Source organism: Exophiala xenobiotica, assembly GCF_000835505.1.
Source record: "Exophiala xenobiotica strain CBS 118157 unplaced genomic scaffold supercont1.4, whole genome shotgun sequence".
In the NCBI taxonomy this organism is placed as follows: Eukaryota; Fungi; Ascomycota; class Eurotiomycetes; order Chaetothyriales; family Herpotrichiellaceae; genus Exophiala; species Exophiala xenobiotica.
In genome coordinates, this window is record NW_013562491.1 from 1,155,230 (window position 1) to 1,182,422 (window position 27,193).

The 27,193-nt window shown below is 52.5% G+C and overlaps 11 protein-coding genes across 12 annotated transcripts; 7 read left to right on the plus strand and 4 right to left on the minus strand.

Moving 5' to 3' along the window:
• The first annotated feature begins 146 nt into the window (after positions 1–146).
• PV05_06602 (uncharacterized protein) lies at positions 147–3,854 on the plus strand. The gene has a single exon (XM_013459361.1). The coding sequence runs from the start codon at positions 527–529 to the stop codon at positions 3,620–3,622; it is 3,096 nt and encodes a 1,031-aa protein (XP_013314815.1). The 5' UTR covers positions 147–526; the 3' UTR covers positions 3,623–3,854.
• A 480-nt stretch (positions 3,855–4,334) lies between these two features.
• Positions 4,335–5,369, minus strand: PV05_06603 (uncharacterized protein). Its single transcript, XM_013459362.1, has 4 exons — positions 5,087–5,369; positions 4,937–4,982; positions 4,764–4,881; positions 4,335–4,702 (listed from the first exon to the last, which is right to left on the minus strand). Exons 1-4 carry the CDS (start codon positions 5,275–5,277, stop codon positions 4,563–4,565), a joined length of 495 nt encoding a protein of 164 aa, XP_013314816.1. The 5' UTR covers positions 5,278–5,369; the 3' UTR covers positions 4,335–4,562.
• A 628-nt stretch (positions 5,370–5,997) lies between these two features.
• PV05_06604 (uncharacterized protein) lies at positions 5,998–7,925 on the plus strand. The gene is made up of 3 exons (XM_013459363.1): positions 5,998–6,649; positions 6,698–6,891; positions 6,941–7,925. The coding sequence occupies exons 1-3, from the start codon at positions 6,245–6,247 to the stop codon at positions 7,365–7,367; spliced, it is 1,026 nt and encodes a 341-aa protein (XP_013314817.1). The 5' UTR covers positions 5,998–6,244; the 3' UTR covers positions 7,368–7,925.
• Positions 7,854–12,363, minus strand: PV05_06605 (phosphoribosylformylglycinamidine synthase). The gene has a single exon (XM_013459364.1). It carries the CDS (start codon positions 12,121–12,123, stop codon positions 7,993–7,995), a length of 4,131 nt encoding a protein of 1,376 aa, XP_013314818.1. The 5' UTR covers positions 12,124–12,363; the 3' UTR covers positions 7,854–7,992.
• A 303-nt stretch (positions 12,364–12,666) lies between these two features.
• PV05_06606 lies at positions 12,667–15,792 on the plus strand. 2 transcript variants are annotated; one of them, XM_013459366.1, is made up of 5 exons: positions 12,667–13,591; positions 13,651–13,728; positions 13,776–14,258; positions 14,311–15,023; positions 15,076–15,792. In XM_013459366.1, the coding sequence occupies exons 1-5, from the start codon at positions 13,533–13,535 to the stop codon at positions 15,444–15,446; spliced, it is 1,704 nt and encodes a 567-aa protein (XP_013314820.1). In that variant the 5' UTR covers positions 12,667–13,532; the 3' UTR covers positions 15,447–15,792. The 2 variants fall into 2 exon arrangements, with proteins under 2 accessions (XP_013314820.1, XP_013314819.1); XM_013459365.1 differs by having other exon boundaries at positions 13,651–14,258.
• A 311-nt stretch (positions 15,793–16,103) lies between these two features.
• On the plus strand, positions 16,104–19,089 carry PV05_06607 (uncharacterized protein). Its single transcript, XM_013459367.1, has one exon. The coding sequence runs from the start codon at positions 16,456–16,458 to the stop codon at positions 18,916–18,918; it is 2,463 nt and encodes an 820-aa protein (XP_013314821.1). The 5' UTR covers positions 16,104–16,455; the 3' UTR covers positions 18,919–19,089.
• A 328-nt stretch (positions 19,090–19,417) lies between these two features.
• On the plus strand, positions 19,418–20,927 carry PV05_06608 (uncharacterized protein). Its single transcript, XM_013459368.1, has 2 exons — positions 19,418–19,687; positions 19,752–20,927. Exons 1-2 carry the CDS (start codon positions 19,484–19,486, stop codon positions 20,817–20,819), a joined length of 1,272 nt encoding a protein of 423 aa, XP_013314822.1. The 5' UTR covers positions 19,418–19,483; the 3' UTR covers positions 20,820–20,927.
• Positions 20,928–21,378: 451 nt separating this feature from the next.
• PV05_06609 (uncharacterized protein) lies at positions 21,379–22,146 on the minus strand (the record flags this gene model as incomplete). Its single annotated transcript, XM_013459369.1, has 3 exons — positions 21,379–21,638; positions 21,687–21,705; positions 21,835–22,146. The coding sequence occupies 3 exons, from the start codon at positions 22,144–22,146 to the stop codon at positions 21,379–21,381; spliced, it is 591 nt and encodes a 196-aa protein (XP_013314823.1).
• Positions 22,147–23,145: 999 nt separating this feature from the next.
• Positions 23,146–24,554, plus strand: PV05_06610 (uncharacterized protein; the record flags this gene model as incomplete). The annotated part of the gene is made up of 3 exons (XM_013459370.1): positions 23,146–23,534; positions 23,642–24,269; positions 24,348–24,554. The coding sequence occupies 3 exons, from the start codon at positions 23,146–23,148 to the stop codon at positions 24,552–24,554; spliced, it is 1,224 nt and encodes a 407-aa protein (XP_013314824.1).
• A 413-nt stretch (positions 24,555–24,967) lies between these two features.
• On the minus strand, positions 24,968–25,855 carry PV05_06611 (uncharacterized protein; the record flags this gene model as incomplete). Its single annotated transcript, XM_013459371.1, has 1 exon — positions 24,968–25,855. The coding sequence occupies one exon, from the start codon at positions 25,853–25,855 to the stop codon at positions 24,968–24,970; it is 888 nt and encodes a 295-aa protein (XP_013314825.1).
• A 463-nt stretch (positions 25,856–26,318) lies between these two features.
• Positions 26,319–26,785, plus strand: PV05_06612 (uncharacterized protein; the record flags this gene model as incomplete). Its single annotated transcript, XM_013459372.1, has 1 exon — positions 26,319–26,785. The coding sequence occupies exon 1, from the start codon at positions 26,417–26,419 to the stop codon at positions 26,783–26,785; it is 369 nt and encodes a 122-aa protein (XP_013314826.1). The 5' UTR covers positions 26,319–26,416.
• Positions 26,786–27,193: the final 408 nt, after the last annotated feature.

The following is a 27,193-nucleotide window of genomic DNA, read 5'->3' on the forward strand; positions in this document are numbered from 1 at the left end:
TGAGTGAGTTACCCCAATCGCCCGCCTTTCGTGCACAGACCACTTTGTTCTTCTACGGCCACGCGTAGCGCGTTTTGCTGCGACTAATCACAGGTCAAGGAGCCTTTTCCTGCCACTGGTTTTCCTTTCTTCCTTCTCCGTGCACGGCCAACTCTCTGAACCGCATCCTGCGTCTGTGTCGGATCTCCACCACAGAAAGCCCGACCAGCCTCCTACCAGACCGCAAAGGTGACTTCAAAGAAATAGATCTCAATTCACAGTATTCTCATTTCTCATCATACAGACGGCCGTTCAAGTCCGCTTGACTGCCCCCTACCGGTGGTACATCCCCTCCAAGGGGAGCAGTAAACAACTCACGTCGATCAGTCACACTACTGTCCAACTTTTCTTTCACGCCGTTACGAACCCTAACGACTCTACGGTTCTCTCTCTTATGTTTTCGCTATTGCCAATGTCGCATTGTGCCTTCTCGAGACCCTAATAATCCGACTCTCGTTGACGTTACCACGAGAAAAACACCCGAACCATGGAACCACTCACGCTAAGACCGCGAACGCCAGTCGAGATGCCAGACGTGGAAAATTGGGACGACGATGACTTTGAAAACCTACAAGATGTACATTTTCGCACCGCTTCAACCGCAACTTCAATCGTTTCACATCCTCAAACAAATCACCGAGATTCGGTGTCCTCCCGCATGTCGATGCGCTCAGAGTCAAATCAAGGGGATGAAAACTGGGACGTGGTAGTGGATGAACAAGCTTCCATCAAGGATGCATTAGCTCTAGCAAAAAGCAAAGGGATACCACTACCCTCAAACGTGCCGCGTTCAGCTCTCGAAGGTGGAACTATCAGACGGCTCAAGGGGAAAGAAATTAAGAAGGCAATTGCCGATGACTGGTCGGAAGATCTGGATTTGCCAGGAACTGACATTCCTCTGAAGCTCGCAAAACACGATGATCGTGATCTATCAGAGAGTTTGCGTCAAATTAGTGCAGCTTTCAGGACCTCACCCAAAACTCCCGAGTTGAAGGATCTACTCGATAAGACGGTACGATCACCAAAGTCTCGAACAGCACCCACTCCCATCACTTTGGAAGCCTTCCGCGACACAGAGGAGGATGCAGGTTTTGGAGATGTGCCAACTATAAAAGTTGCGAAGCACAGATCTCCTCAAAAGCCACTATTATTTCAGCAGCCCCCTACCCCTGTCAAAACAGAAATGGAAAACATTGAAGAAGATCTTGAATTGCCTACTGACGGTCAACTGAGACTGTCTACGAGGAAGGCACCTCAGACTCCGCAACAAAGCGATGACTTTGACCTCGAATGGGCTGAAGGCAGCTTAGGTACCAGACACGCTGGAACAAAGAGAGGAGGTCGATCTGCTCGCAGTTCTTCTGCTTCAGCGCTGAGTCCTAGTGTCTCCAGCGCCTTCACCGCAGAAAGTGAAGATGAAGGACTTGACGGCCTTGTTCTCCCTACTGGGCCTATCAAGTTCGAAGACAAACTCAAAAAGCGACAACAAGAACACGAACCTGAATCCCCTGGTCACTCTGCAGTCAGACATGACATTAGACGGCCCTCTGGTAAAGATGACTTCTTCACTGGTCTTGAGCTCGGCGATGGAGAAGTCTTCGATCCTGCCAAGTTGACCCTCAACCGAAACGTCAAGCATAAATCGACAAGGCCCGCCAGCCCATCGAAAAGAACGACCACAACTCTGAACTTCACGACGAGCAACAAAATCCCAGGTCCCACGATATCGAGGTTGCCTAGATTTCAACCTGAACGACATGAACGTGTTCGATCCAATCTCGAACCTGTCTCGGAAACCGGCGCAGCAATCTCGTCATATCAACGTCCCAGTTCTCGACTTGGAAACCACACATCTGTCTCAGCAATCCCCGCTCCTTCGACTCCTTCGACTCCTTCGACTCCTTCTACGCCCAGCAGACGACTTCTCCGGGGCGCTGAGTCACGACCCGATCTGCGCTACCAGCAATCCACAACCACTAATGCTGATTTATTGCGTGCGAAAAGGTCCATGCCCGTCATGCGCGGTATGCAGTCACCCACCAAGACCCCTTCGTCATATGCTAGACCTCCTTCCAGGCAAGAAGCAGGTAGCCGTCTCAATATCCCATCGCGGCCGAAGACTCCAACAGATCGTGCCGAGTCACGCATCGGAGACACCAGGAAGCCCGCAGTGCCATTTCTGCCGGCAGGTGCATCAGCCGGCCAGTCTCAGCACATCAGCATCAAACCCACGTCCACACGTCACTATCGTGGGCAAGGGTCAGACGGATCAGGAGACAGTATGTCTGCTGCGCAGAGGTCCTTGTCCCGTCTTGCTGGTCTAGGCAGACCTGAGACACCTGGGCGTGGTGGACGCAGTAATCTTGCTCCTGCCGAACTGGCCGCACAAGCTAAAAAGACAATCACCAAGCCGGCCAGGCGACGAAACTACGGTGACGGGAGTGAACTTGAAATTTTCGACGACCTTCCCACGTCTGCCACTCTCGAGTCCAAGTTCACCAAGACACCAATTGGTCGCGGTGCGCCACGAAGTCTACGAAGTAAACTTGGTCTTTCACACTTGAATCCGTCTACTTCATCACTCGGCAGCACAAGACGTGGAAGCGACACACCCACCCCAGCCACACCACTCTCACCACCCAAGAGCGACTTTCCCACAACAGCTCTCAATACAACCAACATCCCCCGCTTTGCCCGCGATACCGCCGCGTCTCGTAACGCCCGCGAGCAGCGCCAAATCTCGATGACTTTCCAGAACATGCGCGGCGAGCCACTGCAGCCGATCTCAACAAACTGGAAATCGGCCACGGCAGCCTCCCGCCAGAACCAAGGAGGCAGTCTGAGGAAGAAGAAGAGTGAAAAGATGCAGCAGAAGCCGCATCTCATCAAGCCTCTGGGCAACGACGTCAATAGACCTAAGACGGAGAAGGGCATGCACTACAACCCCTTGCTCTTTAGGTGGGAAGGGAACGAGAATGCGTTGGCACCGTTTGATGTGCCAGATTTTCATCCCAGAGGGGGCAGTCCTCAAGGAAATGGCGGCCAAGGCCAGGCAAGTCCCGGGACTAAGGCAAATCTAGCATTGATATCCAATGTCGGATCGAGCGTGACGGGCGTTCAGGTCGTGGGCGGCATGGTGTTCGATCCGAGTCAGATGCGCTGGCTGAAGTTGGCAGAGAACTCGGACGGTACGACGGCCGGGCTACGGGGTGGTAGTGTACAAATCGAGGAAGAAGAGGATGTTTTTGCAGGGTTGGAGGATCTGAAGGAAGAGGATGAGACCAGGAGTCGCAGTGGGACCTTGCAGATGCAGGGTATGGGTATGCAGATAGGTGAAGGGGAACGAGGCTCTTTTGGCGACGCGGATGGAGGCCACAGCAGTGGTGACGAGTGGGGGTTGAGTGAGGAGTTTGATGTCGGGCCTGAGTTTGTCAGGCGGCAGAGGAACGAAGAAGAACGTTGGCGTCGGAAGGTGGAGAAGTGGTTGAGACGGGATGGAGAGGAGGAAGAGTATGAAGGCCCGGATCGGTCGGGTGGGTGGAGGTGGGCTCTTCGAGAGCTCGTCATGGCGCAGGCTGAATGAGGAGAGGAGAGCGTGCGTTATATGATACAAAGCACAGGAGATGGTGAGGTGAAGTGGTCAGAGACTCTGTGCCGACCACTTATCACTAGCGCGCGAAGAGAGATTGGTGAACTTTCGAAAGTAAAAAAGCCCGGGGAAAAGTCCTTTCTCTGCTTTATTCTCATGACGATGAGTATCTCTCTTTTCTATGAGAGGTACACTTATGACGAAAACATGGTTATGATTGATTATACTTCTTTTTGTTCTTCCTTGCTTTTCAGCTCCTACCACCATCCTTCTCCAGACGTATCAATTACGATATACCTTGAAAACTACTTGGAAGGCTTGCAAAATCCCTCGATATGATGCCAGGTTCGGGGAGCATACGGCGATTGAGGGAGAGCATGCCGCAAGTGATGTTTAAAGCTATTCATGCGGTATGGACCAAGCTGTCCATACATTCCGAGGTGATCACGGGATTAATGATGGAAGGAGGCAGGGCAGGGCACAACGGCAGGCATGTCGAACTGAGCACTCAGTTGAGGTGTATTGCGCTGTACTCATCCTTCGGTTTTGTTCTGGTGATGCGGCGCCGGTTATTCGAGATCAAGGCTGCACGGAGCGACATGGCGCCTGGGTGAAGCTCCAATGTTCCTCAAGCACGGCGTATGAAGACGAAATCCCAGGTAAGTCCGATATGTATGTCACGATCCGGTCAGGAAGTGCACAGAGGTAAGGAACAAAAAGTGGCGCAATCCTTTCAAAACTGTACATTTTAACTACAGCGTAGGTAGTTGGAGTTTGCGAGCAAAGGCCAGCCGCAAGCTTATCTGTCACTTGCTGCCAGCCTTCCTCTCTTGCATGCTGTCAAGAAATATCGACGATCGACCGCTCCCTCTGCTGCGAACCGTGGTGATACCTATTTCCATGTACAGCTCCGTTTCCCAAACCGTGTCGGCATTTACGGGTTGAAATGAGGGCTGTCGCTGTTGCCAGGATACAGGTCCTCTTTCAGGTTAACGCCGAGCTCTTCACGTAAGGGTTTCAGCTCTTCCAGATATTCCTCGTATTGTTGGGTGTTCTCGACCTTCGCTTTGATGCCTGTAAAACGAGGTTGTGAGCTTTCTTTACCTTTGTCTGTTTCGGCAGGGTGGTGACGTACCTTCGAATATCCTGACGGCTGTGGGATAGTCATTGACACGTCTGGCGGCTTTCAGTGCAGCAGTGCAAACGCCGGGCGAAGGGACGAGATCGTAAGCGAACGCGTTGTTGAGATTTCGCTGTGATTGTGTTAGAATTGCTCCTTCTCTTTATGAAAGCTTTCCCGCCCCATACCTGCAGCTCAAAGACGTCTTGCACAGAGTCGAACTCCTTCTCGTATCTGCATTGCGCTGTGTCAGCCGAGCTCAGATGTATCTGTTCACATAGGTCTGCGCGGCCGGCAGAAGTCCCGTTGTGGCCTCTCAAGCTCAATATAGGTCGTACCTTGCTGAAAACTCTTCGAATGTCTCGTCCTCGTGGCCAGAGCTTCTGTGAACGGCTGTCGAGCTGAAAGGAGATTTCGCGGAAATGGATTGAGCTACGAGAGGAGCTCTCCTGATCGTTCGTGTGCAGGGTCTAAACAGGGTGGAAGCACTAGGGCGAGCAGCGAGACGGAGGATTGAAAGGGAAGCCATGGCGCAGGGTGAGTCGAGAAAGCTCAATAGGCTAGAGAGGAGAGTCTGTTGAGGTTCACTTCCTGGTAGGTGGTGTTTAGTCCTGGAATTCAAGTTCAATCTTGAAGTCACCTGAGAATTACAAGCTAAAAGGCTGTCTTCTGACTGGCTGCAAAGCATCATTCAGGCGTACGGGCGCAGGTGAAGGCCATACAGAAAAAAGAACTTGTCTGACGAGATCGTGACAGAGCTCATCAAGAGTCCATCGCGGTTCATGCACGCTTATGGGGCCCAGCCTCACCTCCGTCAGACGCAGCCTTTTGCTCAATTGCAGTCTCGCTTGTACGGTGCCTGGTATTGGTGTATTGTAAAGCAGAATTTTGTGATTGGACCAAGGTTGAACACTCTTTTCAATGCTTCAGAAGCGACAAGCGGGTGCGAGCACGAAAGATAACTAAATAATGTGATTCTTCCAGTGCCACAATGGTTGACCACAATCTTTGTCTTCCCCCTGCGCCTATCGTATCTACACGAAATACGCGCGGTAATCGCCATGGATTGCGGCTGGTTGCTTGATCGGAGATTGAGGGAAACCACTTTCAAGCAACAAATTGCCAATGGGAAGCCGCGGCTATACTGGGGACTTGGCAAATGTCGCGCGTCATTGTACGTTTCCCCCTGATTACGCTCGTACTTCGAAGAAAAGAAATACTCCGTAGACTTGAGAAATTCAACAATAATCTTCCACCGTGCACCCGCTTCCTCAATCTTGCTTCCGCTCCCCATCCTACGGCCCGGCCTCTTATTAAACCACTTCGATTCCTTTCCCGGCCTTCCGCAACACCTCTTCACTTCTTGTTGTCTTTCGGCTCTATTTCATTCTTTCCTTCCAGAGCCTGCTAATCACTTTCTGTCGCTCCTTCTCTCGCCCGCCTGGTTGGGCGCATTCAAGACTCTGTTTTCCCGCCTGCAATCGCGTGCTCTCACAATGGACGCGCTCAAGTCTCTTCCTCTACCGACTCTCGATCGACCTTTCGGCATCGAACTATGGCCTATCTTCGCTAAAGGCTACCAGGCCATCTTTGGCTACTCTCCTGACGACTTCAAGTTTGAACAAGGCGAGACGCCCATGTCGACTTTCAAAGAGACGGTTATTGCATTGGTCTCCTACTATATCATAATCTTTGGCGGACGGGAACTGATGAAACACCGCCAACCCTTCGTCCTCAACGGCCCTTTCATGATTCACAATCTCTATTTGACCCTCATCAGCGGTGGTCTTCTGGCGCTCTTCATCGAACAACTTTTGCCTGAAGTGGTCCGAAACGGCATTTTCCACGCCGTCTGTAGCTACAACGGTGGTTGGACCGATCGATTGGTTATGCTCTACTACGTGAGTCTGGCCACTGCGCTTTCTCCGGAGCTTTTCTGACTTGCGTAGATGAACTACCTAACCAAATACCTCGAACTCATCGATACTATCTTTCTCGTCCTCAAGAAGAAGCCACTCACTTTCCTCCACACTTATCACCATGGCGCGACCGCTCTCCTCTGCTACACGCAACTCGTTGGCCACACTGCTGTTTCTTGGGTGCCTATCACGTTGAACTTGACGGTCCACGTCGTCATGTATTGGTGAGTGCCAAAATGCTACAATTGGCTGAACAGCACTGACGTAGCTTAGGTATTACTTCCAAGCTGCCCGTGGTGTCCGCATCTGGTGGAAGAAATACATCACCATGCTCCAAATCATCCAGTTCGTCATCGACCTGTTCTTCGTCTACTTCGCTTCCTACACCTACTTCGCCAACAGCTATTTCCCCTGGGCGCCAAACTACGGTACCTGTGCAGGAGAAGAGTTTGCCGCCTTCGCTGGCATGGGAATCCTTAGTTCTTATCTGTTGCTCTTCATTTCCTTTTACTTCGCGACCTACAGAAAGCAGAGCGCTACAGGAAGACCTAGGAGGAATACTGGAAAGGAAGCTCTGATTGCCATGAAGGATCTTCCTCTCCCAGACCCGCACACGATTCCTTCAGACGAGAAGAGGAGTAACGGTGCTATCGCCACCGGCCGAGCGAATGGCCCAACTACAAGATCCCGAAAGGCTTAGGAAGCTGATGTGGATGACCGTTTCAGTGATGAGATGTTTCCATCATTTACGAAGGTCGAAAAAGACAACAATCCAGAGATTCGAAGCAGTGAAGATTACGTCCGGCAACAGTTGGACTCTGTTTCATCAGATCTCTCAAAGTACGTTTGCATGGATCCTGATTGTGGGTAGACATGATCTATGCAGCACGAATAGACAGCTTGGATCACCTCTGGTCACGTTAAAGAGGTTGGGCCATCAAAAGGGCCAAGGTCCTTAGACGAAGAAAGGGAATCGAGGTGCGAAGTCTGTTGGTTGAGGTTGCGACGTGTACAAACATTGGCGTCAAAGATGTCGAGAGCATTGCTGGACTTTAGGACCGGGTTCAGCGGTGCGTCCTCCATCTCGGGTTACATTTTTGCATCTGTGTAACTACATGCATACTCACTATTAATACATGAAAAGTAATGTGGAGGCAATGCCGTTATAGCAGGAGAAACAAAAAGATCGAAAAAGTCAAACATCACATCTTGTTCTATGTCGGTATCGAAACCTGTGCCCGTACCGCCTACATTTGCCGGAAAGTCAGCCTTGCGGCCCTCCTACTCTACCTGCATCATAACATCGATTCTTCGTCGGTCGTCCTCTATCCAACCCATCTTCTCGCACTTTGGAACAGTCTCTCCCAGGGTCCATATTCACCCCATTCCGCAGTCTTGCCCTCAGGAATGTAGCTGCCAATACCTTGCAAGATTGTCCGTTCAGGATGAGGCATCAGCGCCAGCACGCGGCCGTCTTGACTTCTTACAGCAGCAATACCCGAGGGGCTACCATTCGGATTGGCCGGATATGTCGTCGTAGGATTCAACGAATTGTTGTCTACGTACCTGATTGGCGCGAGATGGTCTCTGGCAAAACCACTTGCCAACGACGCATCGAGCGCCTTGTTATTCGTATCCGTGAAGCACGCACGCCCTTCCCCATGCGCAACGGCGATCGGCAGACTCGATCCGTCCATACCATGGAAGAAGACACTGGCCGGCACGCCGCTGTCGACTGGCGGATCGGACACGCGCACCATGCACACACGCGCCTCGTACTGCTCGGACTCGTTGCGCTCGAAGCTGGGCCACTTGTCCGCACCGGGAATGAGTTCCTTGAGTTTACTCAAGACCTGGCACCCGTTGCACACGCCTAGGGTGAACGTGTCCTTGCGCTCGAAGAAGGCTTGGAACTTGCGCCGCGTGCCCGGGTGGAAGAGGATGCTTTTGGCCCAGCCCTGTCCGGCACCGAGACAGTCGCCGAAGCTGAAGCCACCGCAGAGCGCGAGGCCCGTGAAGCTGGACAGGTCATGGTCGATGCCCAGATGCGTCTGGTGGGATTTCGGGTCGAGAATATCGCTCATGTGCACGTCCACGGCCGTAAAGCCGGCGGCGTCGAATGCGAAAGCCATCTCCGCGTGGCCATTTGTGCCCTGGTCACGCAGGATAGCCACACGGGGACGAGCGGTGGGCCGGACGATGCTGAGCAGGCTGGTCTTGTAGCTGTTGATGTTCTCCTTGGGAGTGTAGGTGAGGTTGTAGCTCAGGCCCGGGTCGGCATCGTTGGAAATGTTGGCGTACTCGGCATCGGCGCACGAGGGATTGTCCCGCAGGCGTTGCATCCAGTATGAGGTGTCGGACCATTTTTGTTGTAGGTCCGAGCGGGTCGCGCGGTAGATCAGCTTGCCGCCGTGATAGATTGCCATGTTCTGGGTGCTGGATTTCGTGGATACGCGGCCGATCTTGTGGATGAGACCTGGAGGCGGGCCGCAGGTGGCGAAGCAGGCTTTGAAGCGGTTCTCGTCGGACTTGCGGACCTGGAAGACCGCGCCGAGTTCTTCGTTGAACAGGCACGATATGATGTCTGGTGTGTTGGGTGTCGGACAGATGTCGTTGATCATGATCTCGATGCCGCAACGGCCGGCGAAGGACATTTCCGCAAGCGTGGTGAAGAGGCCACCATCGCTGCGGTCGTGGTAGGCTAGGACAAGGTCTTGCTCGTGTAGTTGCTGGGTGGCGTCAAAAAAGTCTTTGAACAGGTCGACGGAGCGAACATCGGGCGATTCGTCGCCGATTTGTTTGAACGACTGGGCGAGGATGGAGCCGCCCATGGCGCGGTGGGCGAGGCCAAGGTCGACAAAGAACAGTGTCGACTCGCCGACTTCGTTGTACCGTTTGAGCTGTGGAGTCCATGTCTTTTTGATGTCGAGTACAGGAGCGAAAGCGGAGATCACGACGGTTAGAGGGGCGGTGACTTCTTTGGCTTGATTGCTTGTTTTGTCTTGCCATTTCATTTTCATGGACATGGAGTCTTTGCCGACAGGGATGGCGACGCCCAGTTTGGGACAGAGGTCCATGCCGAGAGCTTCGACGGCTTCGTAGATGGCTGCGCCTTCGCCCGGGTGCGAAGCGGCGGACATCCAGTTTGCGGAGAGTTTGACTTGGTGGAGGCGGTCGGGGAGGTCTGCAGCTGTCAGGTTCATTAGCGACTCGGCGACGGCCATGCGAGCGGATGCAGTAGGTGACATGAGAGCAAGTGTCGGTCTTTCGCCCATAGCCATGGCTTCGCCCGTCTTGATGCCAGTCGTGAGGGATGTAGCTGTGACAGAGACATCGGCTAGCGGAACCTGCCATGGCCCGACCATCTGGTCTCTGGCCGTCAAGCCGCCGACAGTGCGGTCGCCGATGGTGATTAAGAAGGACTTCGAACCGACTGCAGGCATATGGAGGACTCGATCGATGGCTTCTTCCAACAGACCGTGGGTAGAAGCTTGCGGTACGTACATGCTCAGGCTAGTGTCAAAGGCTGGCAAGTCGACTTTTCTTGACGTGACTGTTCGTGTCATCTTGGGTGGCTTGCCAAAGAGAACATCCATTGGCAAATCAATGGGATCTTGGTGCCCATGACTTGAAGGATTGTTGCGGTCGGTCAATTTGAGTATTTGTTTGTCGGTAGCGTGCCCTACGACGGAGATCGTAGAACGCTCTCGGTTGGCGATTGATCTGAACTTGTTCATGTCGTCTGGGTGGACAGCCAGAACGTACCGTTCCTGCGCCTCACAGCACCATATCTGGAGCGGGCTCATGCTCTTATCTGCACAATCGACTTCTCGAAGTTCAAATTGTGCACCGAGTCCTGAATCCTTTGCCAACTCTGGTAAGGCGTTCGAAAGTCCGCCGGCACCGACGTCGTGGATAAAAAGGATGGGGTTTCGGTCAGGACCTAAAGCGGCACAAGCATTGATGACTTCCTGTGCCCGACGCTGCATCTCTGGATTGCCACGTTGTACGCTGGCAAAATCCAAGTCTGCAGATCCTTCGCCAGAACCCATACTGGAAGCAGCACCACCGCCTAAGCCAACAAGCATGGCTGGTCCACCCATTGCGATCAATTTTGCGCCATCTTTGACAAGATCAGGATCTTTGAGCGCGAGCTCAGGTCGGACGGTGCCAACGCCACCAGCAATCATGATCGGCTTGTGATAACCTCTGATTTCAGAAGTGTCTTTCCCAGTCATCATCTCGGTAAGGAGAGTTCGGAAATATCCAGTGGTTGCAGGTCGACCAAACTCATTGTTGAACGCTGCGGCTCCAATGGGGCCTTCAAGCATGATGTCCAAACTTGTTGCTATGTGGTGAGGTTTACCGTAATCAAGTTCCCATGGTTGGCGATGGCCTGGAATGAGCAGATCAGAGACGGAAAACCCTGTGAGGCCTGCCTTGGGCTTCGAGCCTCTTCCAGTGGCTCCTTCATCTCTAATCTCGCCACCGGACCCAGTGGCAGCACCTGGAAAAGGGGAGACAGCGGTTGGATGATTGTGCGTTTCGACCTTGGCAAGGATATCGACTCTTTCCTTGATGGACTTCCACTGCCCGTTGAAATCATCTGGTGCCCATTGGCTTCCGTTACTACCTCGCAGAACCGCTGCATTGTCGCTGTAGGCGCTGATGGTCCCCTCACTCGTCACCTTATGTGTGTTCCGTATCATCCCAAATAGGGTGTTTAGCTTGGTCTGCCCATCGATAATCCAGGTTGCATTGAAGATCTTATGTCGACAGTGTTCCGAGTTGACTTGAGCGAACATGAATAGTTCGACATCCGTCGGATTCCTTGGAACAGATCCATCTTTGGCATATGCTTCAGCAAGATACTGAATTTCCGAGGCGTCTAGTGCCAGACCAAGGTCTTTGTTCAGTTCTTCCAGAACCTCGGTGGGTGACCTGCCACCGTTGTAAAGATCGAACGTGCCTAACGTGCCCGCCTCATGGTGAACAAAGAGTAAGTCGAGGTCAGGCTCTTGTGCTGATATTGTCTCCGTCATTCGATCATGAAGAAAATCCAAAGTAGACACATCCAAGGACTTGTCAGTATCCGAACAGACAGTGATTTTGATTCCACGCTCAATTCTCCGGACGATCTTTCGAAGTCCACAAACATGAGCAATGCTGGTTGCCTTGGTACTCCAGGGGGAAATGGTTCCTGGTCGGGGTAGTACATAGAATGTTTGGGATGGTCCATCCTGTTTTTCGAGGCTTTGATCATCAGAGTCGTGGGTCAACAACTTTTCCAGAAGAGTCCGGTGTTCTGTGTCGAGGTCGTCGATAAGTTCAACGTAATGAATGTATTGTCCTTGAACATCCTTTACGCCAACTTGAGACGCAAGTGCCTGACGACGGAAGCCGGAAAAGGCTGAGCCGCCGGGTATCACGCAAATCTCTGACTGTGAGACGGCCATCCTGCAATCGTTGAGTAGTATTAAAGACTGTGGTCAGGCTCAGTAACCTGGTTGTTTGGCGTCTAGAACATGACCACAATCAAAAGCGCTAGTGATCAGGCTGAGGCTTCCACTCGATAGTTTGGTCGGCTGATTCTGGGCAGTTGCGCGCGAGTTCAGATGGTCATTCTGAACAAGATGTTTGACCGCAATCTGACTAGACCTTCTCATACAAAGGCACCTGCTTTGCGGTCATATGGCCTGCAAAACTACAAGTCATCAAAAAAGTTCTCCAAAGGCGGAAGAAAAGTGTTTCCGGAGGAGTGGCTTGGCATATGATAAGATTTCGGGTCTGCACGGCACTGGTCTGGTTGGCTGTGTGTTGTGGCTGTTCTAGGTGGCTTACGCACCGAGATCTGGCCCTTAGGCGTTGAATCCCCAAGAAATTGCACACTGATACCACCAACGTACCCGGTAGGTGCCCGAGAGTCCCAGCCGCCTTGTCCCGGTGCCCCTGTACTCGGTACGTCAATCTGCGTTATTCTCTTATCCTGGCGGCCCGTCATCAGGCGTACTCTTACTCTCCCCCTACCAGTGACTCGAGGTAGCCAGCTGTCCACGTTATTAACACCTCAGACATTCCCCCCTGCTACATTCAGAACAGGGTACTCCATCACTTGACATTTGTCTGCTATATCTTTCGATGTGACCACTCTTTCTGAACTTTTTATCGGTACTCGGCTTTGCTACGCGACTGACTGGCTGTCCTCATGCACTCGCCATTGACCGAGCCTCACATCGTTGACCTCCGACTCTTCACGATTCGAATCCTCCTTTCCCACTGGCGAACTTTTCCTGCATAACCGATCCACACTAAGAACACCTCAAAACCTTCAGCTGGAGCACGAGGTCCCAGAAAAACCCTCAACAGTCTGTACAATCTCGGATTGCAGGGGTAGTCGTCGTCCGACTGCCCTTCCCACGCCGTCAACATTCCTTCTCCTCCCCGCTACCCCGAATCGTCCCTCCACCACCGATCGCACTCAACTCGTTCCAAGATTGAGCTCGGAAATCACACTGCTGCATTGCCGTCCCAAGCGGAGAACGAGAAACACGAGAGCTATCGGCGACCGTCTTACTCCTCGGCTACGGAATCTGACGACTTCTCCCTTTGGAGTGATACTGGAGATCTCGCAGAACAGCTTGCCAACGACGAGGATCCATATCGGATTGAGCTTGACCCGCTTACCAGGGAAGGTCAAAGACTCAAGGCCTCCGGTCACGGTGGAGGACGGAAGAAGAAAGTCGGTTTCAAAGAACACGATCATCTCGAGCGGAGTTCTCTCATAGGAATAAATAAAGAGGCTATCTTCATTCCGGAGCCTCCACCGAGGCACATATCTAAGGCAGAAAGACTCCTGGCTCTTATCATGTCTCCAAATGACCCTCAAGCCGCTCGGGCCAAAGGCCTCGTTGGCAAACCTCTCTTGTATGCCAAATATCATGGATATTGTATAAAAAGGGCTCTGGCTAACACACCCAATTCAGATATTTCACGAGTGTTTTTGTGTCTTTGGGGGTTTTTCTCTTCGGTTACGACCAAGGCGTCATGTCTGGCATTATTACGTATGTTGTTTGCCCGGTTCACTCTCCCTGCCGCTGACAAAGTGAAGCGGCCCCTTCTTCAGGGATTATTTCAATCAGCCTGGCCCTGCCGAGGTCGGAACTATGGTTGCAATTCTCGAGATTGGAGCCCTTATCGCGTCAATAGGTGTTGGCAGAATCGGAGATATCATCGGTCGTCGACGGACCATCCTTTACGGATCCATGGTCTTCTTCGTCGGCGGCATGTTGCAGACCTTTGCAAATGGCATGCCCATGATGATGGTCGGGAGATTCATTGCAGGTCTGGGCGTCGGTGCACTTTCCACCATTGTCCCTGTCTATCAATCCGAGATCAGTCCACCGCATAATCGTGGCAAGTTGGCATGCATAGAATTTACGGGCAACATCACCGGCTATGCTGCAAGTGTCTGGGTGGATTACTTCTGCAGTTATATCCAGAGCGATTATTCTTGGCGGACACCTCTCCTCATGCAGTGCCTCATGGGAGCTTTTCTTGGGTTTGGCAGTTTGATTATCTGTGAATCCCCAAGGTAAGTGTTTGGGCATGCACGTGATGAGATGAGACTGACATGCTGATTATAGATGGCTTTTGGACAACGATCATGACGAAGAGGGCATTATTGTCATTGCTAATCTTTACGGAAAGGGAGACATCCACAATCCCAAAGCTCGACAAGAGTACCGAGAAATCAAGATGAATGTCCTGTTGCAGCGGCAAGAAGGAGAACGGTCATACACGGACATGTTCAAAAGATACCGCAAGCGCGTCTTTATTGCCATGTCAGCTCAGGCTTTCGCGCAATTGAACGGCATCAATGTCATCTCATACTATGCGCCGCTCGTCTTTGAGTCGGCAGGGTGGATGGGACGAGATGCAATCCTCATGACTGGTATCAACGCCATCTCGTACTTGGCTTCGACCATTCCACCCTGGTACTTGGTTGATAAGTGGGGAAGACGACCTATTCTTCTGTCGGGCGCGGTGGCTATGATCATTTCGTTGTCGCTAATATCCTACTTCATCTTCATTGATGTGAAGTACACTCCGCCACTGGTGGTCCTCTTTGTCATGGTATATAATGCTGCGTTTGGTGCAAGCTGGGGTCCAATTCCGTGGCTCTACCCCCCAGAAATCTTGCCTCTGAGCATTCGGGCCAAAGGTGCTAGTCTGAGCACGGCCAGCAACTGGGCTTTCAACTTTTTGGTGGGAGAGCTCACACCAGTTCTGCAAGGCGCCATCAAATGGCGATTATACCTCGTCCACGCCTTCTTCTGCGCCGTGAGTTTTGTTCTTGGTAAGCGTCAATTTCCCTGGACTTGTCGGACCTCGGAGCTAACAGCGCCTAGTATATTTTGTCTATCCAGAGACTGCCAACGTCCGCCTCGAAGATATGAATGCGCTCTTTGGTGATGCTACGACCGCAATGCCCACACCAGCAACCCAAGCAGAACGAGGTTCTCTCATGGGCGTTGGCTCACCTTCCTCGATCGACATCAGACAAGGAGCAGATGGATCCGGGCCCTTCTCAGCTAGCGACGCTATTCCGGGCCTCGATATCGACCCACCCGATGTTGACCTAGACGCAAATGGTAGGCCACGGGGGAGAAGCGATAGCACCCAAGGTCTCGGCAACTGGATTGGACGAATGGTGTCAAGATCACGCCAAGAAAGTGGTTCCCGTGGACAGTATAACAAAGTCAGACAGGACGGAGACTGAGTTACACGAGCGGGTGTATCTATTTCATGTCATGACGGCGGTTTCTTTGGAAGATAGATTTGAATCGCAGCGGTGCAGGAGTCCTGGCTATATAACAGAGGGAAGAGATTCCCGGAGAGTGTCTGTGTCTATGACACTATGACAATGTCTTGTTGGTTGATTCTCTTGGAAATTCATGTCGAGTGGCTCAGTCGAACCAATTTGGGCCGGTGGTCAAGTTAATGTATAGCTACCTAGAATACGGAGTATGCCTGGAGGGAACCACAAGAGGATATGAATTCCTGATGGACAGCTCGATTATGAATATGACCTGGTGTACTTAAGATAATGAGGGGGCACAGGCACATCCGCAGGGCTGGCTTCTCTGATGCTCTGAGCTCCCTGTTCCTTGTTAAAACGGAACCAGCTTGGATTGTATTGCCTGGTCTTGTTGCGAGCGGGCATCAGTTCTTCGATCTGCGCTGTTCCTGCAAAGAACTATTCAAATTCACTTCAGCACAAAGCACTCTCTTCGATCGTTTTGCCATTCCATCTATTCACTGTTTCGAAAACCCTCCGCGCAACCAATCGGCGATCCATTGGGCCTAGTGAGCCTTCTCGCCTCGCCTCAGCCTTTCCGCCCCGGTCTTGTCCCGTGACAACCAGCTGCTGCAACCCATTGATCTCAGTCCAGTCTCTCGAGCACCTATCGAGTGTAAACCAGAACGAGCCGACTCACTGCTTCCTTGTCGGAGAAGAACTACCCTGTGACTTCAACAAGACCTTGCGCCGCGAACCTCCCGTCCCCCCAAGCCCCGCGGAACCGCCTTCGCGTCCGATCAGTTCGAAGCGGCTCTCGAACGAGGGTACTCAACGTTGTTAAGAGCAGAAAGAACTTAGGACACGTACAAACACATGGTTGTATGTTTCCTGCAGCATCAATGTGTCCAGCTTTGTCTGTCGAAGCTGGTCACTCTGGCAGACCTGCGTCACCTACAGTGATGGAAAGATCGTGACCTGTTGCGACAAGATGTCCCAAGGAATGCACAAAAGGCCTCAAGAGATACATCAAATATCCAAGGCCAAGCAGCATACAGGAAAGATCATTGCGCAATTAGACGAGCGAATACACCACCTCCAGGAATATATCGTTCCCAGACAACCATACCTTCTTTCGGTTCCTTCGGACGTTCCATATCGACATAGTTCGCGATTCACAAACACCTGGTATGAGGGCACACCTTTTAATCGACACGAAGAGCAACTTCAATACCTGAGTTTTCTTACTCATCAGGGTGATCACGAGACACTCTTGAAAGTGGAGGGTGGATGGGCAGACGAGCAGGGAAATCCCATTGAAGAAGAACTCTCCCCCCGGACAGTACCCGCCAGTGGTCACAATACTCCTGCAGGATCGGGACATCGAAAAAAAATCAGTCTGAAGGACTATAAGACTAAGAGCAAGAGTCCTCCTACCACGCATCTTCGACCGCAATTGTTGGCGGTAGAGAACAGAGTGAAACACGCAGGAATAAGTTCAGTGGTTCGGACACAAGAAGAGACAGCGAAGACACCTCACTTGAACAAGGATAAGGAAGAAACTCCGCCGACGGTAGACGTCCGGGTGTCAGACTTCGAGTCTGAAGCGCCTCTTTCGAACGGTCCTGTGTCCCCCACGAAGCCACGCCCAGATCAAGCAGAAGAGGGCCCCAGTCCCGCGAAGAAGCGGAAGCTGTCACCGCCTTTTGAAGATAGCAGACCTGTTGAAAAGTCGCCAAAGGTCGAATCCCAACAGCCCAGCATGGAGATGCCGACATTATTGTCGCCGACACTACCCTCCCCTGAAGATGAGAACCGGCTGCCCCAGTTATTGTCGCCAGTCCTCCCTCCTTCGCTTGCGAAAGCGATGTCGAGCTCTCCAAATCCTACATCCCTCGGCAGTCCTGTAATCGGTCTACATCAGCGCACAGAGTCTGTCCGCTCAATCCTTGCAGGTGCCGACCTTGATAATGACCCTTCTAATGACAGGACTAAACTGGCACCTGGTGGCAGTCGTGTCCGCTCAGATAGTGTGCATTCTGCTAGAAGTTCTGCGCCGGGTACTCCTAATGCAGTCAGAACGGTATTGGGTTCGAAAGTGCTCTCCAAGAACGGCATCAAAGTTAGCACACCATTGCAGAATGGAGCACGAGCAAGCCCCGGACCGAGACAGCGACATACTATCATCTTGAAGTATGGCAAGAAAAATCGAAAGCGGGTTGAAGCGTTGCTCAAGTTTGCACCACGCCCTAAGAAGGAAGTGGTCAAACAAGAAGCGAGCAACACGCCAGAGATCAAACCAAAGAAAGAACCGATCAAACAAGAGGACAGAGATGGACAACGTACTCCCGATGTCAAAGTGAAATTATCTGCTCTGGACGATGTCAAGCTCGAAAAGAAGCGCAAGGCCGAGGACAGTCCTGGACTGGCGGTCAAGAAGATGAAATCTTCGAATTTGACTGCGGAAGACGTCAAGCGACCTTCCACGCCTGCTCCTCCAGCTAGCAGAACACCGCTCGTGTCACAATCCAGATCGACCTTTAGTACCCCTAAGAAGGAGCTGAAATCAACGGCGATGAGAAGAGTCGAATCCTCGGATGGCATCGATGTGCCCACTCCCACTGGAGATAAGGGTCGTGTGTCAACTCCTGTGTCAGCCCCCAAACCATCACCACAGCCTACATCCTTAAGCAGCCGAGAGGAAGAGCGACAGCAGTGGTCGACTATGAACACCAAATTCTTCACGTTAGGTCGCAGCCTGAAGCACGAGGGCACTTCTATGCTTCCATCCTCTGATGACGATTCCAAACCTGCGCAGTCTGCCAAAGGAGTGATTTTAATCATAGAGGCGTTGCTCTGCTTCATGATCAACATCGCCGCGCAGGGTCACGCCAGACCGGGCGTCGATCCTGGTTGGCGCTCAATCATACTGTACCACATTTTTGTGTGGCGGGCTTCGAGGAAATATCCCCATCTGCACGGTCTGGTCGTCCAGCTTGGGGCGGTCTGTCGACAGTACGTCCAGAAGTACGATTTGGATAGATTGGCACGGGATCCTCTGCCTGAGGACTACTGCAATTCAGCTCCAACGCCCAGTAGCGACGGGAATACCAAGCCCAGCGAGGATGTTGAGAAATACAAGAAGCGCTACACCCAATTCAGAGACGACATGATACATAATATCCACGAACTGCAGACTGCCTGGCTGGATGGATTCCGGCAACTGTCTCCAGAGTTGTTGCGGCGGGAGTATCCGAAGACCTGGGGGAAGCGGGCTAAGGATGCGAATGCGAGGATGCAGGAAAAACCATCACCATCAAAAATAGTCAAGGATTTCTACTTGCCGATGGATGTAAATACGACTCCATTCGAAGCTGCGAGATTTGGACTTGCCTTTCTCGAAGAATGGGCGGAGAAGGAGAAGATTGACTGGAAGACGAAGGTCGATTTCTGAAGCAACTACCAGTGTAGTTGACCGTGCTGCTTGTAATGTTGTGGGAAGCATTACATATTTATGGGAAGACACGAACGCCTTATGATATTAGCGACTTGAGAGCTTGAGATACCACTATGGAGCAAAAGATGAGCTTTGCTCCCTGTTACTGCGTGCTGGGATAGAACAATCAGAATTTTACATATTCCTGACCCGTGCATGTTTTTATGACGGGACGAGTTTGAGCTATGATGCCTCCACATTGGCTAAAGTCAAAGACTATACATCTGTGAATGGCCAATATGATACTCTTACAACAGCAGTACGATGCTGATAGAGTATCCGTAGGTCCTCCACTGATCCTCCGGCGTACTGTGGTAGACGAGCTGCCGAGCTGTTCCGCCGAACCTCGCACGTGCCCAGCCTTGCAGGAAATGCGGAGACGAGGCTGTCGCCTGCAACTTCTCCGACTTGGAGGCCGACATCGTTTTTCCAGGAACTTAATCATCTTTCCTCTACCTTCGTTGAAATGCTCTTGCAATCCTGAAGAGGATGGAATATTGACGATGGATGTGATACGAAGAGAATGTCCCTCGATGACGATCCTTCCGACTTCGACGGCGTCCTGCCCGTAATTCCCATCGACTCTCCGCCCGTTTACAAAGACAGAACCAGCAATGCTGCGACCGGTGCCTCTGCAGCCGGTGCTCGCGCATTCGCCGCGCAAACCGTAGCCTTCTATTTTCGGGCACCTGTCAAGGCCTTTTTCAGGACGAGGGTGGATTATTTGGTACGTCGTCCTCCCCGGGGCGGAGCTGAAGAATTTGTATCTGATCGATATGCTTCGATCCTAGGCATACGCCAAATCAATATCGCCGGACATACAAACCGGCCGCTTCTCCTGGCGGAGCACGACGCCGGGCCTGCTGGCCCATGCAATCCGCAATTATGGCTGGCGCTTCATACCGGAACAACTCCTCCCTCCGCTTGCTGCAAATGTCATTGTTGGCGCGGCCCTGTACACTAGTTACCTACAGGTCCTCGGCCGAATCTACGAACCCCCCTCTCATGCTTCGAAGACCGTCTTCCCGCCTGCACCGCCAACTCATACATTTGCTGCTGGCTTTGCCGCCGGAAGCATTCAGAGCCTAATCGCGGCACCACTGGATGCGCTTCAGGTCCGATTTGAGCAGCGTGGCGAAGCATATCGGCACAAGACCATGTGGCAGTACGGCAAGGGCAAACTACAAGAGATCGGACTACGTGGTATATTTGCAGGCTGGGGGCTCTCGTTTCTGAAAGACAGCTTTGGCTCGGGAATATTCTTCTCCACTTTCGAATACGTCAAAGCGCAGGGGTATTACAGATTTGTACGGTGGTACTACGGATCACTGGGCGGCGTGGCCGTGGACAAGCTCGCGCATAAGAGAGGGACTGTTGCTACGGAGAGCCAGCCCACCGCCATGATTCGGCCCCATTATGCTTTGGAGCCGGGATTCCTTATGCTCGCGGGTATCACGGCGTCAGTGGCTCAGCAGGTGGTTTTGTACCCTCTGTCGACGTTCCAGACGTTGCATTACGAACGGCTAGAGGACTTGGATAAGAAAGCCGCCGGGTTTTCTCAGTCGCAAGGGTCGAAGAAAGGGAGGATGCTCCGCGCGTATTACCACGCTTATCAGGAGACTTGGAGACAAGCTAGGACCCAAGCGAGGCAGGTTGGAGGGATGACAAGGTGGTTGTTCAGAGGGTTCTGGTGGTTCACAATACGGCAGGTTCTGTTGAACAAAGCCTCTTCCACCTCACCGAAAACGGTTGACTGCAACCGGCAGGCAAAAGGGAGTCTTGAACAAAGCCTCCCTAAAACGGTTGACTGCAACCGGCAGGCAAGAGGCCTATATAGAAGGGACTCTTGCCTGAGATAGATTGTAGATCTTTAAGCAATCAGATCATCCTTTTCGAACAGGTTCCGAGTACGAGTGCAGGTCTGGTTATCTTTGAGCTGGTGCGCAGGAAGTATGGCCTGGCTGGAGACGAGGTCAGGATCACCCAAGATGGGTATGATATTTTGTTGACATGAGCGGCATGACGAGATAGCGGCACCAAAGTATAAATCGCGATCCCCTCAGTCTACAGAATTTTAAAACTTCTCCCTCACCCAGCCGACGATCTTGTTTCCGAATTCTTCTGGCTTTCCGAGCATAGACCAGTGCCCGACATTGTCGAACACGACTTTTGTTGCGTCGAGTATCAGGCCGGCCTTGACCTGATTATCAAAGTGCTCCTCACGCGAACCGACGTCTTGGCCACCACAGACGAACAGGAAGGGACTGACCACGGCATGCTCCGCGGCCGCGGCGTTGCCTCATCCTGCAACCCGAACGTCAGAGCACGGTATCAGCGCTGTGGAGCGTCGAACCCGTCGCGGCGCATGCGTTGGAAGAATTCTCGTCTCCGGGTCTCGGTCGCATACGGCATGACGGGCTACAGTCTGTCGGCCAGCAGGAAATTGCGCATGCCGTCCCTGACGGACCAGAGTTCCCGCCAGGTTTGGGGCTCGCCGTACAGGACGGTCCACAGACTTTCGAGGTGCGCGAGGAAGATCTGCGGTGCGTCGTCCGGGGTGAAGAGCCGCCAGTACTCGGATGTGATGGATGGCTTGTCTGGAGTTTGATGCTGGAGCTGGTACTGGATCAGGGCGTCTAGGTCGAATGGGGCAGGCATAGGTGGGAAGTATGATACGGCTGCGAGGATCTAAGCGGAGAGGCGGTCCGGGTGGAAATTGTACAGACGGCTTGCGAGGCCGACGCCCTGGATGCAAAAAAAGGGGGTTCAGCATGGGGTCGGGGTCGGACGAGATTGCCAGACACATTAAGAGAGAGATTGGAGGCAGGGCAAGTGCGGAAGAAGTCAAAGTGAGTGATGAGGATGATTCGTTACCCAGTCATGCGCCAGACAGGCCACCGTCGTTAACTTCTCTGTGTCGACGATGTCTGCACTCATGGCGCGGAAGTCGTACTCTTTCTCGTTTAGAGGTTTCGAGGTGCCGCCATAACCCAGACAGTCCAGAGCTACGACCCCGTAGCCGCTGGGGATGAGATGCTCTGTGATGAAGCCGGACCAGGTCTCTGCGCTGTCGGGCCAGCCGTGGATGAGAAGAACAGTTGGCCGGCCTTCGTTGGCTGGGTGAGTGTAGTAAGTGTAAGTGTAGGAACGGGAAACGGTGATGGTCTTCTGGTTGAGACGCTCCATGGTCGATGTCACTGTGTTGACTCAGGTCAGGAATCTTTGTCGTGCCTTCAAATGCGAAGACCACGCTTACATAGTGAGCGAGAAGTCTTGAGGAGAAGGGAATTCATTGTACATATCCTCGAAGTCAGCTGGTATGGTATAGACGAGGACTTTACGAAGAAGTGCTCCCGAACGAACACATCGCACGAAGAACGGACGAATTTTGCGTTACCTGAGGTCGAAGGTCTTGCATCGCTTCAGCCTCGTATCTCGACGAGTCAGTCGTTCCTCACACGCAAGAGCAGAGTCCGTATGAAGTGTAGTGGGATGTTCCGATCGACAAAGCTGCAATAGGAATGTCACTGCTGATGCTGCGTAGTGTTGAAGAGCGATCCGCAGCTTGTCCACGGATCATCAGCTTGGCCTAGATTCCGCCTCGCCGGCTAACGTATCAGGCGAGGCTGGTTTCGGAAAGGGTAAGGGAGAGGGAAAATAACAAGGAGGGTTGAGTCTTCTAGAGCCGAATGAAGAATCCGCGGCCCCCCGAGGCTGACCCCATACTCCGTACTCGGGCCATATACTCCGTACTATGTACAGTATTTGTGTACAGGCTCCACTCTCCCACGCTCCCACGCCTTCTCTTGGAAAATCTAAGCCTTGTTGTGGATTCCTATACGCGATTTCAAGGAGCAATTCATCTTCTATACGTTCCCCGAAATTCCCGTGCGTATTCGCTCGCACAAGGCTTGAGCTCAAATGTGCACGGGTACGGACTTTCCTAGGCTCCTCGTTGGGGAACTTCCATACTGTCGAAGTCGAAGCCTCCATCCCTGACAAATGTTCGTGCTGAGTGTTACAGAAATAGCTGTCTAGGTCCACAACAGATCTGTGTCTGGGTTGAAGACATGGACTATAAAGCAGGCGATTCAAGAAGCCCTCTCGAGCCCAGGAGTGAGTCGCTCTCTACATACCAGGTAGATCAACGCCAAATCATTTCTCCCAATAGCCTCGACGGACAACATGCCGGAACTCAACGTGCTCAGAGGTTTGCTTACGGGTCTGCTTTTGACGGCAAGCACCCTCGCCGTTCCCGTCAAGCCTGCCTCCAGCCACGATAATACTCCCACTCATCCAGGGGCAACATGCGCCACGTTCACTGTGCCCGTGAGCGTCAGCCTCAACAACTCGATCTTCTCCGGTCCGCGTGTTGATAACAACATCGATGCGGTCAACTTTGTCTGGGACGCAGATGCATGGGACCACCCTGCTGGTCCGGCTCGGATCGTAGGTAGCGTGTTGGTCCAAGAAATCTACAATGTCGAGGCCCAACTGTGCGTTCCGTTGGCCAGTGCAGGAAACAAAAGAGAGATTTTGCAGGTTGCCACCCATGGAGGTGTTTTTGATAAGAGGTCAGTCCCCCCAAAACTCAACCCGGCCGGCCACTGGCGTCTCCAGCAAAGACTAGCTGGGGTTTTCTGCTATTGGTCTGGACTAACGAAGCTATCACAATTCTCAGATACTGGGATTCGACGTTCGAGCCAGACAACTACTCTTTTGTGCGCGGTCAGCTAAGCGCAGGCTATTCGATCTTGACCTACGATCGCCTCGGTGTCGGCGGATCTGACAAACCAGACGGCTATACTCATGTCACCATTCCAACCCATATCGAAGTCCTGAAGGATCTGTCATCCCAGATCCGTAGTGGAAAGTTCGCGGAATTGGCGAAGCTGTATATGAAACCTGAGGAGGTGCCGATGTTCTCGAAGATCGTGCACATAGGCCACTCGCTCGGCTCTGCCACGACCATTGGATTCCTCGGTCGTTACGGAGACCTCGGTCTCAGCGACGGCACCATCCTTACCGGTTGGATCATTGCCAACACTACGCCGTTTGGTCAGGCTGGCTTCGGCTGGGAGTACGGACCGGAGCATGACCCGGTCAAGTACGCTGGTGCAAGCAGCGGATATCTGATCCCCGGAACTGTAGGCAACATCCAACAAGGCTTCTTCAGCGACCAAGGACTGCTGGACCCGAATGCGCTCCAGTTTGCCAACGAGATCAAGGCCACTAGCACGGTTGGAGAGTTCCAATCAGCCTACGTTGCTGCCTCTTCCTCGGTCCTAGGCTACTCAGGACCTCTGTTGGTACGTTATGTCTTCGCCGAATTCGGCTTTCTTCCTCCGGCACTCACAAGCCCAACCGCTGACACTTCTTGACCGCAGTATTTCCTCGCCGAGTATGACATGCTCATCTGCCATGGAGACTGCAATAATGCGTGGGATCCGCAGACGGTGCAGCAATTCGTCCCACACGCCTCTCCTATGGACATTCACATCCAGCCCAAAACGGGACATGGAATCCCTCTTCACAAGAATGCCACGGCAGGGTTCTCAGTCGTGGCCGACTGGTTGGGCCAGAATGGTCTTTGAGGTGAATGGCTCCGTGCAGGGCATGACGGGCCAACACTGCATGCATAGCCAATGAGTAGTTGGGCCAATACGGCGAGGTTGTCCACCTCTGCGCATATAAGTAATATTAATAGAGTATAACAAATCCAGCTTTGTTCGAGGTGTTCTAAGCCCGGCATACTAGGCGTTCACCGGTTGCGGTTGTGAAACCAAGATCAGCATGATGAGGTTACAGATACTAGATCGCCTAAGCCCGTGGCATCCCAGGAGGCTGTGGCACATGTCCTAGCAGCTCAACCAGAGTGTGATGAGACCCGCTGGCAAACATCAAGCATGCTCACTGTTCAGGACATGCCTCCGCGAGAGGTAATGACAGTCAACGTGAAGGACTGATGTTCCAGCCCAGTTTTCCAAAGCTGTGGTTCCAACCACAACTACCAAAACGAATCTGCGTATGGATTCATGCCCATGATCTCGGCAACTTCACGATCTCGTGGATCGCCCATGAACAGCTCTGGCATGTCAAAGTCGTCCGAAATATCATCGTCAGAGCCATAGGCATACCCTCCAGCCAATATTTCCTGATATACACGGTCGTCCGCATCCATAAGGCCACCATACTCGTCAATGAGTCTTCGTCTCTGTGACTTCGTCAACCCGCCCTTCTTCGTCTCCTTCTTGACTTTCTTGGGTCTGTTTATTTTCGGCTTGCTTCGCGTCTCGCCCTCATCGACGGTCTGCCATGCTTCTTCGTTCTCCTTTTCTTTCGTGGCTACCAATTCGTCCTTAGTTAGGTGGGATGTAGACTTGACAGTTGCACTCGAGGACGCCTTGTCGATGGCTGTTTTGCCCTCCGCACCTGATAGTTGGGAAGCTGTCTTGATTTTGGGGATGGACTCGGGCATTTTGCCACGGCTACTGTCGCCGTGGCCGTCGCTGTCGCTGCTGCTGGGGGAAGAAGTGTTGCTGGCGTCCGTTGCTGACGACATCGTGCTGACGTTCGCGGATGTCGTCAGACGCTCTTTGTGGGAGACTCGATCGGCTTTCTCTAGAGCGTCTTGAGCTTTTTTCAGTGCTTTCTTCGCATTTCGACGAGCCTTCTTGGCCGCCTTCCAAGTCTTGTTCGCCGTGGCTAGCTCCGCTTTGGCTTCCTCGTATGTTTGTGCTAATTCGGCGAGTGCTTGTGTTGAAGCACCTTGGGCTGCAGAAGAGGTGGTACCTGCCTCCGAGCTCATTGGTCGCCTATTGAACGGACCAGCTTTGTGGTTGTCCTTCGCTTTTCGCTTGTGGCCGCGTCGTGCAGTCTTGGTGGGGCTGGTCATGATTGCTCAGGCATTGCAGGCTGTTAGAAGACTTGAGACAGCCTGGCAACGAGTATGAACATGCTTATGGGGTTGTGAAGACTTTTCCAAGTTGCCATGACTGTCACCGACTAGAGTGAACGATGGACGCGTCTCGGTGAACAAGCGTCTGCAGAGTGGTAGCTAATCCGAAGCGGGTGAGACGACAATGATAGCACAGTAGGACAATTGTTTCCATATCTCTTGCACTTCATATTATCCAGTGCGCCGTATGCTGTGCGTGTTGTCTACATCTGCGCGTCTCCTGGTGTATCTATTTTGCGAACGCTTGCCGAGGCGCTGAGGGATACTTCAATAGAAGACGAGTAGTTAGACTCTATGGCGTCATCTGTACCAGAGCACAGTGCCGCACGCAGTCCTTATCTGGACGTCTACACGGTCTTATCATGGCAGCCTCGACTTATGTCCCTTATGTTAATATAAATGATCATCATCCGATGAAGCTTTGACCCTACCCACTGGGTTATTCAAGGTTCACCGATCAGTTCTCGGGGAAGGCGGAGTTCGAAGCCACGATCCAGCATGTCTCTTCCATCTATGCAGAAAGCAAACCTGGATGTCATTCCGCTCGACACGCACGGAAAAATCTCCAAGCAGACGGCTGAATTACATGGGGTGGCCGTTACGAAAGTCACTTTCAATCCCGGCGCCAGATGGTCCACTGACTTGCGAGATTACGCTGGCACTTCGAGTTGTGAACTCCCGCATGTAGCGCTGGTCCTCAGTGGGACGCTAGCTGTACGGATGGACGATGGGAGTGAGGAACGGTTCAGCAAAAATGACATTATGATGTTGCCGCCGGGACATGATGCGTGGTGCGAGGGTGATCAGCCCGCGGTTTTCGTGGAGTTTAGTCGAGGCGGGGAGTACTACGATGATCAGAAAAGGTAACGAACAGGACGAGGTAGTAAGCGAGGCGTGGAAATCTCGAAGGAAATGGATTGGTAGAGGAGATTGATATTCAGGAATTGCTCTGGTCCACTTGCCTCATTACCTGCCTTCTCCCTGCCGAAGCTGCGGTCGCAGAAGTCCAAGCAAAGACTCTTTAATCTGGTTGATTTGAGCCCCGGAAATGGCCTGGTCGCATCCAAATAATGCTGTGACTGCCGGGGCGACTTCGCTTCCTCGTCCTGCCCCGACTGAGATCTGAGGTTCTCGTTTGTCGCTGCAGCAACCTCCAATTTATGCAAATAGTCGACAATCTGTTAATGAGTGGACAGAAGTAGAGTCCAACTGCAACTTGGAGATCGCCGCCATCATGCCGCCAAGGATCAGCCGGAGAAGTCCATTCACCCAATC